Here is a 20,045-nt window from a genome sequence, read left to right on the forward strand (position 1 = left end):
ACGGACAACATGAAAACATAATGCCTCGGGCGACACTTCGTGGTGGTGGAGGCTTAAAGACAGTGATATTTTCATCGTCAACTCAAAGTGGGCTTGAATAACATCAGCATCAGTGATGCTTACTTATTAATGGATAATACTGATGTCACCATCATCAGGTAAGAAGCATTTCCATGTAACATGTTCACGTTGGCCAATTGAATAATAAAATCAAAATAATAGAAATGTCATCACTTTCATATCTAAAATAAAGCTGTGGAATTTCACAGATTTGAATGTTTACATGAGTAAGTGATAACAGACAAAATCACCTCTTCACGTTGCCAAAAAGGTCAAAATTTCATCACCTTGTAAGTCTCCCTTTGAACTGCACACAAATCTTTACAACAATTTCCTTCTTTTTTCCATGAAATCAAGAGAATATGATGTTGTATTCATATCAACTCGTGGTCTTGTAACAATCTAGCAACAATTCATTTATTCATTCATTTATTCTATTTTTTATTTTTATTACTTTTTTTTGCTGGGGGGGGGGGTGGGGGAGGGGATATGACGAGAAGTTGATAATGATATTTTTGGAGTCAAATCAATGGGAGAGACATAATCCCCTTTTCTAATACAAGTATGTGGTTGTGAATGATTTACTGTTTGGTAAAAATGTGGCATTTTTAAGATACCAAAACTTTATCATTTTATGTCCGATCTTGACAAGACTGCCATATTTTGTTCTTGTAAAGTCAATTTGAACATAGTGTGGAATTGCATTTTAATCTTTACATATATATATATATATATATATGTTTAGGGCAGCCAGTATAAAACCTTATTGATTAAAGATATAAATCACATATATAATTGTTTGATGGTCACTTTAACATAATCTGGATTCCCTGACTGGACTGTAAGCCCAATAAGAAGAATTGATTTAGGGGGTAGGACTCATGGAATAAATCATTTAGTCCACTAATCTATAATACCAGCTGAAGCATATCATACAAAGGCTGCATGAAATTGCATAATCACAGTCACATTCATGGTAGACATAGTCAGCAGGATTATGCATTAGACTAATTTAACTGTATAATCTGGTATTATTAACTATGCCAAGAACAACAGCATCCTCACCCTAAAACCATTATTGCTAAAAAATACAAGATTTTATTGGTGTGGGGATGAGAAATCCCATTCTGAACAGACACAGAGATAAATATGTAACTGCATGAGCAATCCTTTTTTTCACACGGACCTAGCTGGAGCAACTACATATCAAAAACATAGAATTGGTATCAAATCAGCTACCGAGCGCACTCCCCCAGAGCAAACTACAGTCCCACGTAGACAAACCAATATAATTTACCATCAGAAAAAGACATGCAGCCAAACAGGAGGCATGTCGATGAGTTTCCTCACATTGTTGTGGGTTTCTTGTTGTATCTTCTTTATTTTTTATCTTTAGTGTACTTTTTTTTTCCCAGTGTCTCACAGGTGCTCGGTTGCTAGCCGAGTCAACTTGTTTCTCATTGGGCAGCTTGGGAACATGTAGGCTGCAGAAATTTCCACTTATACTACACTGCATACATTTAACCGGATCTTAAGAAGTAATTAATGTCACAGCTGAGAGGCCCGATCTATTCCTGAATTCAAAGTGCGTTTTTTGCAGAACTTTCCATGTATTTGCTGATGCAGGCTTTGACAGAATGATGCATCGCCATGGTTTCAAGGTAAACACAGTCGGCATACATTCAGGACTGAGAGATACTCGGCTTCTAAGATCGTGTCTCAACTCAGAAGTGGGGAGGATGGCAAGTCCACATTAGATGAGTTTTTTTTTTTTCAGATAATTTATTTGGAGAATCAAATGATTTTAACCCACTGAAGACTGCCTGATTTTGCTACAACATAAATTTCCCACACCCACCTGCCCGAGTATACTCTGGACTCATCTTCAACAGGTTAAATGCACACGTTGCAGTAAATACTGATTTGAGGAATGAATATATCCTTTATCCCATGCCTATGCAGAAAAACAAGTTTCAAATCAAATGCATTTCATTCAATTCTTCTCAGAGCATAGCTGTAAAAGACAATCACCCTATCAGTGAATTATACAAGACAAGCCTGCTCAGTACAAAATGCTACAGAATCTAGAAAACTTCTTCTAAACTGGAAGTGAACTTTCCATGTTTTCTCATTATTGTATCGTGTCATTTGCTTCCAAATGTGTTGCTGTTCATGAAGATTCCATGAGAAAACAAAATACTGGCACATGAGCTATCTTCCTTAGTGTGCATGAGAAGGCTAATGAATGCAGCTATTTTGGCAAACCATCATAATAAAATCATTATAGACCATAGGTCACAGCAATCAAAGCCAGTTATCATGCTGCTATGTGGTTTACATTTGATATTACGATAAATGAGTTGCACTATCTTCAGCTTGCTTACTTTAGACATAATCTTATCGATTGCCTGGAAAGATCCATGCAAACAGTCCAGATATTTTAAGAATAAGACTGTCTGATATCACCCTTGTTTCCATCATGAAATGTCTGGTTAAACAATAACAGCAACATTTACACTAATTTCCTTCTTTGAAATTAACACACAGAGAGAATTCACAAAAGGGTCGCTAACCACCTTGCTAATTGAAAACCTTTGAGATGGTCCCCTTGCCAGCTTTGTTGCACATGCTGGATTTAAACAGACTCACACTGTGATATGTTAAAAACATTACATAACAAGTGGGGGCCTTAATCTTCTTCTATCATGAGGATTCAGTCATTTTAGTCCAATTTCTTTCTTTGAAGTTAACACACAAAGGGAATTCACAAAAGGGTTGTCAAACAACTTGCTTTACAGTGTATACATTTGAGATGCCCCCCTTGCTAGCTTTGTTGCATAGTCTGGATTTACTTTATCCATGTGATGTATTAAACACATTAAATAACAATCTGGGACCAAAATGTCTTTCCTATCATCAAGACTGCAACATTTACCATTTCAATCTTTTTTAATAATGAAGATAAAATAATGACTACAATGAATTACTAAAACAGTATAAATCAATGGTAAATAGAATATAAATGAATTCTATAAAGTTTATCCTGCTATCATCACTATGAATGCAGATGTTATTGTCATTTCCATACCGCTACTGCTATCATTTGAAGTAATGCATTACAATGTTTTCCTCCTTCAAATGTCATTAACATTGTCATAATCAAACTATTGCTAATGCCAGCAGCAGTAGATGTAGAAATAGCACAAGAAATATAAAGCACAAGAAATATGAAGCACAATATTTACAAGCATTATTTATACAATCTTGCAGGCCTGTAACACACACTATTCCTTTAAAGGAGATGGCTAGTGACTGATCAGTGGGAATAAGTGGGAATGCTGGGGATGATTGTTCCAATTCTTGTGGGATTCATTTATTAAAGAGTACATCATTTGTCTATTGTTGTGTGAAAATCATTTGCTTCAGAATGGTCTCATATTCAAGTAATGTGCAGTTTAATGGTTCCAGGCTAGCATGCCTGTACAGCGACGGGGCATTAAACTGCACATTACTTGAATATAAGACCATTCTGAAGCAAATAATTTTCACACAACAATAGATATATAATGTACTCTTAAATGAATCCCACAAAAAATCCTATACTATAATACTCGAAGTTGTTGTTGTTGTCGCGGCCTTATGTATTTCCTGTTTTATTTCGGCGTTGCTGGTTTCTCTATCTCCTCCCGAGCCGTCGGCTCCGGGCAGCTGCGACCGGTGCCGTCGGCCGCAGGAGAGTATCCTACATCGAATGGCGCGGGTTTCGTCCCCTCTCCGCCTCCGTGTCGACGTCGAGGACGAAAAAGAAAAATTAATTAGCAACATGCATAATGCATTTTTGTGCGTGACGAAAGAGCCGAGCGTTTCAATATTCACCGATCCTGCGCTGGCCTCCTGCTTTCTCGATCTTCCATCTTTTAGCTTGCAGAGACACTGGGGGATACTAAAGATGATGGTGCAGCGAAATCTCTGACATCTTCCGGCGGACGCGCACGCACACACACATTAATGTACCTCGCAGAACTCTACACACTCTACACTGTGTGTATAGTTCTGTGATGTACCTTTGCCTCCGCCTGTTACGTGTACTGAATGTATTGACGATGGTTACACACGAATCTGTGTGTGCGTGATATGGACTACAAGGGCATTTACGTACAGTTCGCCATTATTGGCGTCCCCAAATGAAAACAACGAACGTTGTTATGTAATTGTGTTTTGCACAACTGCAGAATACTTGCAGCTCAGGTACGTCATTTAGTTTGCTCGCCGTTTGCTCTCAAGTCCGATGTCATTTGTACGCAGACTGTTTAGGACGCGGCTAAATATATTTGCCGATCGTACCCTTCCATATCAGATTACACGCGCAGCTGTGTCCATTCGTTTACTGCAGAGCTGCTGTAATCATACATATTCATAAGATGAGCGGACGTAGAGGAAAACCTCGCTTTGCCGACCGCCTATTTTTAAAATTGCAAGTGGAAATAGAATGTGTGGTTCTATGGTCTATCAAACCAAGTTTTGGTGACCAAAAAAAAAAAAAGAGGGAGCAAATGAAGACGAATGCAGTGATGTATATGTTCTTCTTTCTTCCATAACATGGGAAAAATATTAAAGAAAAAAATACGAGGTCGTGAGACCCTACTCCCACGGGTGCCTATTAAACCTGATGACTATGATCTCCCCCTCCCCAAATAATAACAATGATAATGATAATGATAATAATAATAATAATAATAATAATAAGGATAATGATAATAATAATATAATAATAACTATAATATTAGCAATAATTGTAGGCCTAATATTGATTATGATAATGTACAGTCTGAAGCAGATGTAGTTCTATATGATATATCAAGCAAAGTTTTGGTGATTAAAAACAAAAAGGAGGGAGCAAAATTATGAAGACGAAAATATCTTATTTTTCTCTCATAACGTGGGGAAAAGAAACATGAAAAAAAAAACACAAAACAAACCGAGGCCTTGAAACCAGCCGTGGATTCCCGCGGGTGCCCGCGTGGATGCAAGAGCAGGGGGTAATCAAAGTCATAGTGTTAATATCTTCCCGTTTTGACGGGAACTACCTGTGGGCAGAACTTTCGGGGAATCTCATTTGCGTTTTTGGTAATTTTTCCCTGAATGTTTTTGTTTTTTGCCCTGCGGAGGTGGAAATGTGTGTGTGCGTGAGGGGGGGGGGGAGGGGTGAGGGGCAACAAGACAACTGTTGGACTTCAACGGGTGCAAATAACCCCTCGAAACTGAGTTCTATAATAAAAGCAAGTAGTGGCGGGAATGATCCCTACCAATGGACCGGATCGCCGGGCATATACTACAAAAATGTATTATAAAATTTCTGGGAAGGGTGGTCATTTAGAAGACAGCACAATTAACGAAAGAATGAGAAGACTTTTCTTTTTATTTCTTGAATACAAATGTGCAAAATCGTATTATGAGAGAAAAAAAAAATGAAACCCCTCAGACCCGTGGATTTCCACGGGTGCTGCTAGTTGGAACAATAATCCCCCAACATTCCCACTGACTCCCATTGACCAGTTACTAGCCATCCCCTTTAAACATGTACATTTATAGTGAACTATAGATTTTGAACAATCCCATTATACTGTAATGCTTAGTTTCAATGCTAATGTTTGTACTTGCAGTGACTATGGCCAAAATATAAACCTTCAACCTTTGCAGAAAATATGCAATACTGACTGCCTTACAGGAACAGTTGATCTTGTGAATCAGGCAATGTTGTTAACACAACAGATGATTTTGCTTTAATGTGAAATTATTATCACTTTTGGTGATAGTAAACAGTGAATAGTTCTGGAATATTCTCTTTCCAACCTGCAATTATATAATGTTGTAAAACTTTAAAGTAAAACTTCAAAGTCTGGTTGGCCTTTTCTCTTCTATTCAGCCCCCTCCAATTGGGTGAGACTTTTGGATCCCACTTTCACAAGTTTCTCGTAGAGATCAATTTGACATGGTTGTCAGGTGGTCAAGAACAACCTCTGTTATAAAGGTATGCCTACAATCTCAATCTGTTATTAAACTTCTTGATCAGCTCATTAATGAAAATTGTTATCTTCATAGAATGTGATGTTAATTATGCATTTTCCTTTCTTTCCCACCAGTACACACATTCTCGCAGGCAACTGCTATGCATCTTCATCTATTCAGAGCAAAACTTTGCTGATTATATTGAGGGAAAAGTATTTCACCTCAAAAAACATGCACTTTGGACTTCGAGTGAATGTGACCCTCTTTTTCACTAGAGAGCTGGAAATCTTGGATGCTATGCAAAATGCAGGTCCTTACTCCTAATGGAAGTGTTCATCCGATGCGTAATGCCAAACTGTAACATCATCCTCATACTGGAGTATCATGAATCAGCTCATCTTCTGTCGACTGGGGTTGTAAACTATGCATTTTTGGCTGACAACGTGGTGACAGTCAAAGACAAATAAACAGAAAGGGCTGGAATGTCTGCCGGCTACGGTCACATTCAGCACGTCCTCGGGCCCCGGGACAACTCGACTCTGGAGAAGGAAAACACATGCCACACGTACACTGGGAGTGATTGATTGTTCTTCCCCCGTAGAACTTTCACGCTCTTTCCACTCTGTGCACACCACCACGACCTATACGCTGGAGGATATCAACGATACTGTAGATTGTAGGAAGCACTGAAATATGTCGGTTTTTGAAAATTCCTGCATTCTACTCTGATATCTGAGGTTGAAAAATGAATGTTCTTAGGGCAATAAAAACTCTCACTACATCATAGAAAAGGTTTGATGCACAGCAACAACAAAATCTACAAGAGGGTACTACAAGACAGATACATACATTTTTCAACTCTGCCTGTATGACTATTTTGGCAATTGTCAAACACATTTAAGAGGCACAGACCATTATACTTCAATCTAAATTATACTTTGCCCAATTTGAGTTTTGGCTCCTTGCGGCAATTCAGCATGTGATTATGAACGATCTGTACAAGTATGCAAAAATAAAAATGGTATCTACAGGGTTTCATTTAAAGGAGATTCTAAATGTCATTCAATGTAAATTGCACATTCTAAATTTCATTACTATAATGTAAATCATTTAATTTCTAAAATCATAGTTATTTTGTAAGAATCAGACTTAGCACAAAACTTGCATCATGGAAGCCGACAATATCCACTTCCAAAAAGACAATCAACCTCACAAAATTCTTCAATATAAAAGCAGTGAAATCGAAACACCTAACTTCTAAAAACTAGAATAAAGTTTGGCAAATAACTTTCACCATTAAAACTTTTCAATCTTTGTATCCTATGGACTCCATCAAAATGGCTGACTTGGTCACGTGACTGTCACTTCTTCTGCACACATCCTTCGACTTCTATGCCAAAAAAAAAATAAATGAATAAATAAAATGAGAAAAAAACCTATGTACACAATCTTAATGGATACAGACTTCTTCTATCTTGATGTTTCATAGGAATATATTTCTGCATACTGTAAAAGTGGAAATTTTCGCGGTGTTGAAATCTTTGCGCATTTCGCGCAACCAGAAACTAGCGCGAAAATAAAAGCATGCGAATATTTTTGCTTGCCATATCTTCCTGTGCGTGATGTCTTGATTCCGCGGAATTAAAAACATGCGAAACTCTTCTTACCTGGCCAAGCGCGAAAAATTACTCGCGCGAAAATATCAACTTTTACAGTAGTAACCAATCAAGTGTTTCTTTTAAATCAATGTATACCATCCATGAATAACATACACTCTAATCAATTGGTCATGTGATTCCAATGGCTACATTAAAACAGATATCACACCATACTGTGCTTTGTCTGGTTGCAGTCATTTTAAATAGTGGACGTGTCAATACTGCGGCCTATATACTCACTGCATATCATGCCATTACTAGTGCAAACAAAGACACGGGGAGAATCTGCAGACAGTCCTCAATGTAGACACACATCAATGCACCATGGCAACTAATTGGAGCACCCCAACTTGCACATAGGACAGCCGAGATGTGGTTTTACAACAGGCATTAATGTCCATCCACAAGGATGCCCTGCGCTGACGAGCAAATGAATTGGCTCTATCTAAATATGTTTAGCATTGAGATCCTAGTAACAGAAAAACATACTACATCTCATTCAATCTTACCTTTAAATATTCATTAATCAGAAAATCCTCCAATGAAATAATTCTCTCATTTGTACTTTGCAGATTCATTTAGGAATTTAAAGCATGAAGGATTCACAAAACTTGTGAAATTAGAATCATCTCTCCAAGGAGATATCTACACTTGTAGCTGTGCATAATTTACACTTGAACTTTGAAGTTTGAACTTTAAACTGTAACATCTCTCCAAGCAGATATCTCACGTTGTGCATTTACACTTGAACTTTCAACTTTGACCTTTCTTAGAACAATTTCTTTGGACCCCTTTCATGAAACAGAATCTCATGATATTTGATTGATAGTTTTCAGTAAATGGTCCTCAGCTGTGTCAGCTGTTTTGTCTCCTCACAACTGGCTCATGAAAATAATCAACATAAGTATGACTACAATAGAGTCCTACAAGACCTACCACTCACAAGGCACTTCAAGTTTTGTTTTTCCTATTTCTCTTGATGAATTTTGATTGCCTGAATTATAAGCTGCTTCAACGTTGGTACAAGATATTTGACCCATTAGACAAATCAAGATTGTTTTCTGACTCTGCTCTACATATTATTACACACCCATCAGTACTATAATAGGAAAAACTGAAATAGTGACGGTAAATAGAAAACTACTTATCCTTGTTTATTGACATGAAAGCACCAGCAACGACACAAACATGCTGACCAAGGGGATGTGCTTGGATAATCGTAAAATGACTTTCAATTTACCTCATTATGTCAATGGTTTAATTAATATATTTCCTTGAAACACTGACTTTCTTCAAAACAACATTCAGTTGGGCAAAATTCACTTTGTTACCTCCACCAAGGGAGGAGGTTATGTTTTCATTACCGTTCGTTTGTTTATTTGTTTGTTTGTTTGTCTGTGTGCAAAATAACTCAAAAAGTTGAGAATGGATTTGGATGAAACTTGCAGGAAAGGTTGAGAATGACACAAGATACAAATGATTTAATATCGGTAGTGATCCGGAATTTTTATGGATTTTATGACAAATTTTCGATATTTTGGCAGGTAAGGTCAATGAACTGCACATTTTTAAAGGTTTACATACGCGCACTAAAGTGCATGCTCTAGTTTCTGCTAGGGCGAGCCGCGCCGCACAGCTGAGGGTTTATGATGTAACAAAGATTTCTTTATTGGGAAATCGAGCGATTTTCAGCATGCATACGTACGGGTGGAAATCACTGATCTCTATGGAAGAACTAGATCATTGGTGAAAAGTAGCTGCTTGGGGGAGGTCTGCACTCTCAGAGTGCTTCTCTAGTTTGAAATGTGACAATATCTTTCTGATCTTTAATCAGCTTGCACATAACACGTGAAAAGAATCAATTCAGAAGATGGTGCAAAGGACTATGTTACCAACCCGCAAACCCTCTAAAGCGGGGTTCCCACTATCGTGCGATCCATTGCGAACGCCACGATTGGACATTCGTAACTGATCGTGGAAAATTTGTTGAACTCGTCTGAAATTTCACGTTTGGACAAGAGGTTATGCGAGTCAATACGTTTTGGTACGCTTGGATGCGATATGGTCACGATTGGTCTATTTCAAGCGATACGATCTGTCACAATCTGGTCTGCCGTTCAAATACGATCCGACAGGATTGTCCCGATTGAGTTCACGATTGGAACCGATATAACATGACCATTACGATCAGGATCCCCGATGTGGTACGTGCAGCAACGTACTGATACGAATACCGCGAACCAATACCGGCTGCTGAGATAAGATACGATATCTTTCACAATCGGGATCAAAGGCGACCCCCATTTAAGGCGCGATTGGACCCGAATGGGAATATTATAGTCCGGCTGACGATGGATTTCATTGTTTCCCTTAATTATGCAGAGTGATTAGACCTATTAATTTTATCCACAACCATTGATGATGGCAAGGCTTGACAGGTTGACGATGATGATGATGATGACTTTCTAACATTATTTCTCTAATTTCTCTTATCAATGGGGGCCTGCTCTTTTCCTTCGAAAATACAACTATCATCCATTTTATCAATAATATCAAATGGTTTATGAGTTGCCCTTTTCCAATATCCTGCGTTTTAATACCAACATGAACAGATTGCCAATCTAACTTTTGCATCTGAGGTAAAACAAAAACTTCACCACACAATTTCCAAATCTGATTGACTTACCTACAATAAAAAAAAAACAAGTGTTCATAAGTCTCAACCTCAGAATAACAAAATGTACATTGGTTATTCTCCTACAAAACCAAAAGAAAATAACTTAGCTTTTAAACCATACAATATTCTATATTGAAATTCACGCAGCATACAATCAAGAGTAGATTTCCGAGGCCTTAGAAAAATCGATCTAATATCTATTTCCTCGAAATTATATAAACAAACTAAATTATTATATGCTGATGATGTTTCAATTCCATCCCTCATCAACGCTTTATAAATAAGTTTTGACGTTATATCCTGTATATGATATATTTTGTTCTACAAATTATGTGTTCCCGATTATACTCTCGATATACGAAAGTTGGCCGAATGGATAGTATTGCTATATGTGTTCGATTTGATATTCGCAAAGTGTATGTATCATATGCCTTTTTATTTCAAAATGTAGTTATCTCATGTATTATTAAAAGTTTGGTTTATTCAGCTTAATTAGTGTTTTACTTAACAATGTTTAACATAACTGATACACACACATAACAGAAAAGTGACTCCCTAATAAAAATGATGTCACTTTTTAACAAAAAAGGAGGTTTTACGCAAAATAATTTCGGAGGGGTATATTGCTACACTTATTGAATAACTAACTGTGAAAAATAATAAGACTGATCTTCATTGTCATAATCAAACTGGTGATCTCACATCCACGACAATGGTCACTTTTACATTTGCAGTAATGATGAGAGTTGAAAATAACCATTTTCCTCTAAAATTATGCTCTACCAGACATTAAAAAAAGACATTGAAAAGTGTCAAAATAGATGTGTAAAGGGGTCAAACGATGGCTGATGAAACAGCAACTCTTAATTACTATGTACAATACACAAACAGCAGGATACTGCACCCCCCCCAAAAAAATACTCTGTAATATACTGTTAAAAATTAACCATTTGCCTTTGATATGTACCCATTCAAGCACGATTCATTAAATTATTCTCATCTTTGTACTGAGGTTAGTCAATACGTGCAGATATACAATTGTCATTTTATTTTTGCTCATTTTTTGTTTTCGTAACAAAAGTTATCCCATATCCTGTTTTGTGTGTCTGTATAATGGTAATAACAACTCATTAATCAAATGAAAACATCATTAACATAATGTATGAAAACATCTAACAATCTGTAATACAACTTTCATTTTATGAAATCATTAAAAAAATTATTTTGATAATGTACCTTAAAAATTACGACAATTAATCCCCACACCGTCATACAATTTACCGTTTGGAAATAATAATCTAAAGATGCAGGCTACCACCTATCAGAATACAAAATTAATATAATTCATGAGTAAAATAAGGGCAAATGGTCAAAAAAATAACAATAATGATAAGCGGAAGTGAAGTGAAAAAGTCAATCCCGATCAACACGAATAAGAAGCACGATTAGAAGAGATTTGCTGCGTTTGGATACGATCCCAGATGATCTGATGCGATGATCACGATCAAAGACTAATCGTGTTAATCGTAGAAAATTTTTGAACCGTCCAAAATTTTCCTACGATTAACGCTATTGCCACGATTGACCTTAAGATCTGATACAATCTGATAAGACCATCACGCTTGCTGCACGATTAAGACCACGATTTCAATCGTGGCGCCAATCGTGATAGTGGGAACCCCGCTTAACGATTCATTTTGTACACGTGACAAAGTCATACCAGGCCACTCATCAAGCATCAAGTTTCTTATCAAATTAGACAAAGAACTGCAGTTCATTACTTGTAGGAGTGGTTCACTCTCTGTTTCACACTATTGAATGCTCTAACATGTTTTTCATGTGAGCTAGAGTCCATTTACATTGATGATATCTCAAGCAAGGTACAATGAACTATACAATCTGAAACTTGGAAATAGATCCTAGAGATGATGCAAAACTAGATCTCAGTTTTGATTGTTCCAGGCTATGGCTTTAGATGAGTTGCCCTCCTAACATTTGGATCTACACAAGTGGAGCAGGTACTGTAAAAGTGCGTGAGTAATTTTTCGCGCTCGGTTGAGATGAGTGTCGCATGTTTTTAATTCCGTGGAATCAAGATATCAACTACAGAAACATTTGGCCGGCAAAAGCATTTTGCAGCTCTCATTTTCATGCTAGTTTCTGGTCACGCAGAATGCGCAAAAAAATTCAACAGTATCCATTTAATTGCTTGTGATCAGACAGAACATATCCCGTGCAAAAGAACTATCATGAATCACATTGGCCACAGGATTAATATCATTTATGAAAGTCATACAAAATGTAACAGTCACACACACAGTCACACACACACACACACACACACACACACACACACACACACACACACACACACACACGCCATCATACAGTGCACTGGATGTACAAAGCATGTAAAGGTTCAAATGTACACTTCTAAGCACAGCACATTTTTAGTGTGTGAAGCTAATACTATGGTACATTTATTGTACATGTGAACTTCTGTTCTTCAACCTCTTGTGTCAATATGGCAGAGAGCCAGTATGGCAATGCATGGTGGAAAACAATGCCAAAGAAAGATCTAGCTACAGCATGCATGTAATTCACACCCTGTAGCAAGCAGACTCGATTTCACTCACTATGTCTGAGTCTTTCAAACCCTGACAGGAAAGTATGTATTCTAGGGTTGTTCTAATCCTTTTTTTTTTTATTGTAATATTGTAAAACCAAAAATTTTATTTTTCAAGGAGCCAAAATTTGTAAAAGTAAACTGCCAATGAAAGTTTTTGTCTACACATGTTCAGTTTACTCGTAATTTTTTCACAGTCAACAATTCTCAAAAGACCCATGCCGTGAAACAGGCCTTCTGCTCCAATTCACAGAAGTTCCAAAGTTTGTAATTTTATAGGTAAAATGCACATGAAATTTTTTTGTCTATACATTCAGTTTACTTGTAACTTTTTTCAAGGTCAGCAATTCTCAAAAGTCTCATACCACGAAAGTGGCCTGGCTCCAATTCACGAAAGTTATGCACCATGAATGCTTCTGGTTTGACAGTATTATCTTAACCCGTTGAGGACAAGTCCTGAGTATACTTGGGCAAGTGTCTATGGGAAATGTGTGCTGTAGCAAAATCAGCCTGTCCTCAACGGGTTAATGACATATATGCTTGCATAGTATGCACAGAAAATCCAATGGGACTATCACAGGAGCTGAACTCCAAAAACTCTACCGTCCAGATGTCATGGTAAAGGGTCATCCGAAATGCATTGCTCATATTTCAGTACATGAAGGCCTATGTATGTGTAGTGCTATAGGTTGATATCTCCCACCCTCCACATATTTTTACCCCCTTGAAAGTTACTGGATGCTCAGAATCCTGAAGATTCACAAGTGGATGATTTGTGGAAACACAGCTGTGCGTAGAGTATGAAATCCTACTCCATCAGTCTCCCTTTCTCTATCTCTTGCTTCTTTTTTCTCACTCTCTTTCTGTCGATCCATCTATTTATAAAATCTATCTCACATCTCATATTCAGAATATCCTTCTTTCTAACACGCCTTTTTCCTAGAAAAAAAAAAATCAAAGGAGCTACAAACTCACCTGACATCTTCAGTGGTTTGGCCCTGGGTACCCTGACTTGAGCCTTTGGCTTGTGCAAGCCTGATAGCAGAGAACAGATTTAAAAAAACAACAACAAACAAACAGGAATTAAATACCTTGTTATTCTTCATCACAAGAACAAGTGACTGAAACATGAATTAATGTATAAAGATTGAAATATCTGACACTATCATACTGAAGCACAACACAGTCAGAAAAATTAGTAGATAATGGTATATCCTCTATATTATAAAAAGAACATGATTTGCAAGAAATTTAGATATGTTGTCAAGTTTGATGATTCAAACCCAAAATGTGTTGAGTGGTTACACATTTTTATCCATATTCCTTGAACTAAATTTGGTTTGACCTTTGATCCTTGACCTCTGACCCCATGGCAAATGATTTTCTTCAAATAATCACTATCTGGTAATACACATTCATCCATTTTCATGACAATAATTTGAGTCGTTTTTCAAAATATGGGAAAAAATAGTGACATTTTAGCAGCACGGACGATTTGAACTCTAATTTGATACACAATAAACAAGAAATGTAAAAGTTACAAAAAGTGAAGAAGACAGCATTTTCATTTGATCTTTGACCCCATGGTCCAAATTTTTCCTTACAGAATCACTGTGCAGTAATGATACAAGTTAATAAAATTGTATATAAATTCATTGAGTTATTCCAAGGCATTGAGCAAACAGTTTAATTTCAGTGCTCATTTAACAGTGTAAATTTAGCATTTGAACCTGACCTTTGACTCTAAACTTCCCAAGAGGATAATTGTTAGGCACCATAGCATACATATTACTAAGTGTCATTAAGCTAGCTGTAGACCCATTTCAGCGATAATAGGGAAAAAGTGGAATTTTAGCATTTTGTGGAACCTTTGACTTCATGGCCCCAAACTTCCTGTAGTGACCCTTTATATGGTGATTAAGTAATAAATGTCAGTCAATACACCAAGTTTCATGAAAATACCTTCAGGCATTGCAGATACACAGTACATATGAGGGAAATGGTGAAATTTTACTATCTGACCTTGACCTATGACCTTTGACCTTGAGCACATGCACCCACCAGATGATAAGCCCAGCTTCGTCTACTTGTACATCATACATAATGCCAAGTATTACTTGGCTACCTCAAAAATGGTTAAGTTTAATATTTTGTCCACAAAATCCATTTAATATGGACAGACAGACAGAAAAATGGACAGATGGATGGACAGACAAATGGACAGACAACCTGAAAAATTAATGCCTCAGGAGACTCCTTTTGAGGTGGAGGCATAAAAATATTCAGCAATTCTGAATAAATCGTTGACTGGACAGGAAATTCCAAGTTAAATATAAGCTTGAAAGCTGTCTTAAGAGTCTCATTTCACCTTCTTCACCTTTCTTAATTATCTTCTAAGTCTCTCTCTATTGCACTTTCTAAAGTATCAAATTCTCATCAAGACACACCCAAGTAGGGACAGACAAGATCTTACAAGCTTAGAAAAAGCATTGTCCATTTTGTAAACAATATATGTGACATTATGCAGCAAATGGGTGCATATAAGCTGTTTGCAAAAAAAAAAAAATGAAATCTCTTCCTATGAATGAGTGATAGTCGTTTGAACAACTACCTGTAAGATTAAGACACATGCCATTACAAATGTCTCACAAATTACATCAAGTAATTTCCCATACAATCCTCATTATGAATCATTTCAATATTTATTTTCATATTTCCTCTGAAACAACGACACAAACATGCAGATAACCCTTCTATCAATGATGTAAAATCTAAACAAATTTACATTGACAGTATTGAATCACTACAATTGCAAATGTCTATTCTTAAATTTCCAGTGTTGTGGACAAATTGGATGTTAAAGACTAGCTTTAAATTATCTAATTTTTTGTCATTCTGTACCCCATAATGTGGAGTTTCTCCAATCCTTCCTGCATGTTTCAGTAATTAATTACTAAAATTGAAGCATAATTGGTATTTCAAAACGCTTCATAGGATCATCACATCATGAGAGTGATAGCTAAATGTAATCACAGCCATTCAAAAGAATCACTGTACTTTTAGGCAGTATATCACAGTCTCTCTTTTAAACAGGGGTGGATATTTAAGTTATCTTGATACCAAAATTTTAGTCATGAACATGATTTGCTCCCTATATCTGAACAATATGGATGGTTGTCGAGATTCCACACCTCAGCAAATATGCCAAGCTTTGTCTCACATGATATCAAGGCTCTATTGGTAACTCTCTTTTTTTTATTCATGCCTCGCCTGAACATTCACTTTAACTTATAATATAAAGAATATAGAATAAACTTACAAAGCAAACTTTCAATTGTATGCCACCCCATATCTTGCACCTGATTAGAAAAAACTGAAACATATTGCCATGTATCATGCTCACCAGTCGCCATTACTGGGCAACAAGGCAGTCAGGATAGATTCAGTCAGGGACAGAGCGCACTAGATTATATTCCAAACAGAGCTCAGCGTCTCCATACGCCACAGCCACCGTGTTCTCAGACAGAATGAAAGTGTGATTCAGCACTATCAAGGAGTTTTATGGCCGTCATATATCAGCGGTGGTTCCGCCTTGCTGCACAAGGCAAATGCCAGGCAGGAAGTGTCAGTTCTTAGCAGCAGCGTTACTATGCACGAGAATCGGGCCTCAATTTGCCAAGACAATCCCATTTCCTAGCACTCGCATTTTATTAAAAAATGCTATCATGAAATGTGGTCAATGAAGCACAAGTTGTTCAACAAAAAAGCCCCCCAAAACAACATATCATATCCACTTCTCTGTTACATTTGTACTTCAACACATGTAATACAACCCAATCAGATGAACCTCATATGTTCATCAAATATATGAGCACAACGAGGGCATATAATCTACAATTTTTTTACATATTGCATATTTCCTTACACAAAGTGTATGTTACAATGGAAAAAAAAAACCGACAAATGTCAGTTATAAAGTGACCCTGCTCCTATGTTCTAGCTGATTTTGCTATGTAAGTACTCTGCAATATACCCACTGGCACACTAGTATCACAAAAACTGTCCACAAATCAAGAAAGTTGCATCTGCCTCCGGAAGAAAGTGATACCGTAAAACTAGAAATGTTCATGTGGATTTTAATTTTGCAAATTTCGCCACAGCCAAGATTCGCAAAATCAAAATCCATGCAAAAGTTCTTGTCTACACTATAATGCGTATAGTGGGTGCCAGCACTTGGCAATTCACAAAAATTTCATGCTGGGAAAAATGCTGTCAGCTCCAATTTCTGAAAATTTTATGCCATGAGTATTTCTTGCTTTACAGAACAGGTCAGATCATCTGCACACTGGATGAGGTGATATTACAAAGCTGTACATCTCTTAATGGCAGGCCGCCAAACCTTCACTAAATTCCATCTTTCGATAGTGAATTAAAGAATACATGAAGCAAAGCCCTTAACAATAAATTATTTAAGAGCTGTAATGACATAGGGACAAGCAGACCTTTTTCATGTGTTATGTTGTTTAACAAGGGAATGAAAATCATTAATACATTTTCTTTTTACTTTTTTTGCCTACTGACCAAATGGAAAGTTGAAAAAAAGTTCAGCATCCAGTAGTAACCCTTGAACTCTTAAAACTTTGTACAAATCTACTCAGCTCATCTATACAGCATTTAGCATACCTGGGTCACATATGAACAAAGTCCACAAAATAATTTTTTTTTTTTCTGAAATCATTTGGGGTATACAGCCAGACATAGAGACAGGATGGATGCCAATCTCAAGAGTGCCAGACAAAAATAATCATCCAGTTACACATTTTAGAATGAATAAGTACAAAGCACTTAATCATCAAAAACTGAAACTATATCTACTTTAAACCTGTAATTTTGTCCATTACCTCTCAACGTTTATGTATAGTTTCTTGTCTTTATTGACACACATTCTTCATTCTGCCTACACATAATATCTTCTTTCAAGGAATTATGGATAAAAACCAAAGTTTGTCTAATTAGGTTTATATGGTAGTTTGCAATTACCAGTGCCATTCTGTTCATTAAATTTCCCCAATAAAGTAATCATAACCCTTTTCTGGGAAAATAACTCCCAGCACAAACTCATGAATGCATATTTCAATCACTTTAGAAACTTTATACTCACTGTATGTAACCCTCTCAGCTCAGCCCAGGAGCAGATGATTAAACCAGTCTCAAGAAGTCAGTCTGAGCTGAAAACACAGCCAGCCCTTCTCCAGCCTTTACCACCGGCAGGGGAAAATTTACAGGGTCAGGTCAGCTCTGCTCTTTCAGCTTAATACAAGTCCCATCTCATGGCTGGGAGACACATGCTATGATGGTCGAGAACTTGGGCTTTCTGCATCAAAACAACCATGATGTTCTTCATATCCTGGTAGGAACAAGGCCAGGTCAGCTGTGGAAGAGATGCGCTGCTCTGATTGGTGTAAGGACAAGACAGTGGGGAAAACGGTTGTGAAGTTCGCCGCCCGTTGCATCAAGAGTTTGGCTCGCTACTCCCTGCTTGAGGCCTCAAGAGCTGCCAGGGGAAAGACTAGCTCACAGTGAGAAGACTGGCATGGTGTGTCTCTACAGCTTCACTCCACATACTATCATGTCTATGCCAGGGGGAAGAGCAACTTCACAGGACAGAATCTCCACTGCTATCAGAGCTGCTCGTTGCAAGGGGTAGTATGGGGGCCACTCACGTGCTTTGGTTCACATCTGTGATTATATGATGATAATGATAACAATAATATTATATGAATATCAATCTACTACTTGATAACAATTTGATATTATTAGTAGTACTACTGTTGCTATCAAATATATCATTATTAGTGTCAGCATCAAAATTATAGTGATAATGATGATTAATATGCTAATAGCAATGATAGCAATTATGATGGTAAGGATATAGTGGTTACAATACAACACCAATGATAAAAATGATAATGATAAAATAATAGGGCCTAATGTCTTATATTGTCATTATTTGTGTGAGCATGCAAACTGTACCGCAATGATGATAATGATAAAAATAGTAATGTCAGTCTTTACAACAGTAATGGTAGTAACAATATGATAAATACTTGTAGAATAATCTCCCTTCTCATTCATCTACAGAAGCCTCTTTCATGTATAAAGTACAGTGTACTATCTAACAAAAGGCCCTACCGTTATTATTATACCCCAGCATTCCAGATACCCATAATTTTAATACCAAGGCCAAAAGAGAGACAAAGTGAGCAAATCATTCTGTCCGGGAATGCTTATGTAAAACTAGAAATGTCGCTATGGCGACTGGTATGCCTCCGCCATAATGCACGATTCTCCTAATAGGTCTATAGTACATGTGGACAATGTGTGATTACATTTTCACAAAATTGGCAAAATATTAAAATGACATGTTTGTCACAAATGCATCGAATGTTTACCTTCCTTGACCTATGTTTAATTGGATGAATAGGAGAGCATGTACTTTAACTTCGACTTTGACCCTTTCATAAGTTTACGCACTTGAGTAATTTTCAAGGTATGGAGAAAAAGTGCAATTTCTGTATTGAACAGTAAATTGTTATCATTTTCATCTGGCCTTTGATTCATAAGAGAATCACTGTCAGGCCGAACATACATAAATATGTACTAAGTTTAAAGATTACTTGAGCCGCTTCCGAGATATGGAAAAAGTAGTAAGTTCAGCACTTTCACTTGAGCTTTGACCTTTTGACCTTTGACCTTCTTGGCAAAAAAAAAAAATCCCAGAGAATCTCTAGTGGGTAATATACATGCATACATTAAGTTTTAAAAAAATAATCCTGCTGGCATTGCATAAATATAAGGAAAATAGTAAAATTTCGAAGTATTGCCCTTGACCTTTGACCCCTGACCTTTGACCCCATAAACCCCAAATTCCCTAGCTAACTACTGACAGTCAGTACATGCATGTATACTTTGTTCCATAAAGATACTTTGAACAATTTCCAAGATACAGAGAAAA

The 20,045-nt window shown here is 36.9% G+C and overlaps 1 protein-coding gene across 1 annotated transcript in view; it reads right to left on the reverse strand.

Moving 5' to 3' along the window:
* LOC139728807 (peroxisome proliferator-activated receptor gamma-like) overlaps positions 1-18,324 on the reverse strand; it is a 38,530-nt gene extending 20,206 nt beyond the window's left edge. Inside the window, exons 1-2 of the mRNA XM_071639744.1 lie at positions 18,192-18,324; positions 14,006-14,065 (exon numbers count right to left, since the gene is read on the reverse strand). Of these exons, the coding sequence (XP_071495845.1) occupies positions 14,006-14,012 (7 nt within the window). The 5' untranslated portion in view covers positions 14,013-14,065; positions 18,192-18,324. The remainder of the gene's footprint in view (positions 1-14,005; positions 14,066-18,191) is intronic.
* Positions 18,325-20,045: the final 1,721 nt, after the last annotated feature.

The sequence above is a fragment of the Diadema antillarum genome, unplaced genomic scaffold (assembly GCF_040938485.1).
Source record: "Diadema antillarum isolate AM-2024a unplaced genomic scaffold, OU_Dant_1.0 seq00000201_RagTag, whole genome shotgun sequence".
Taxonomy (NCBI): domain Eukaryota; kingdom Metazoa; phylum Echinodermata; class Echinoidea; order Diadematoida; family Diadematidae; genus Diadema; species Diadema antillarum.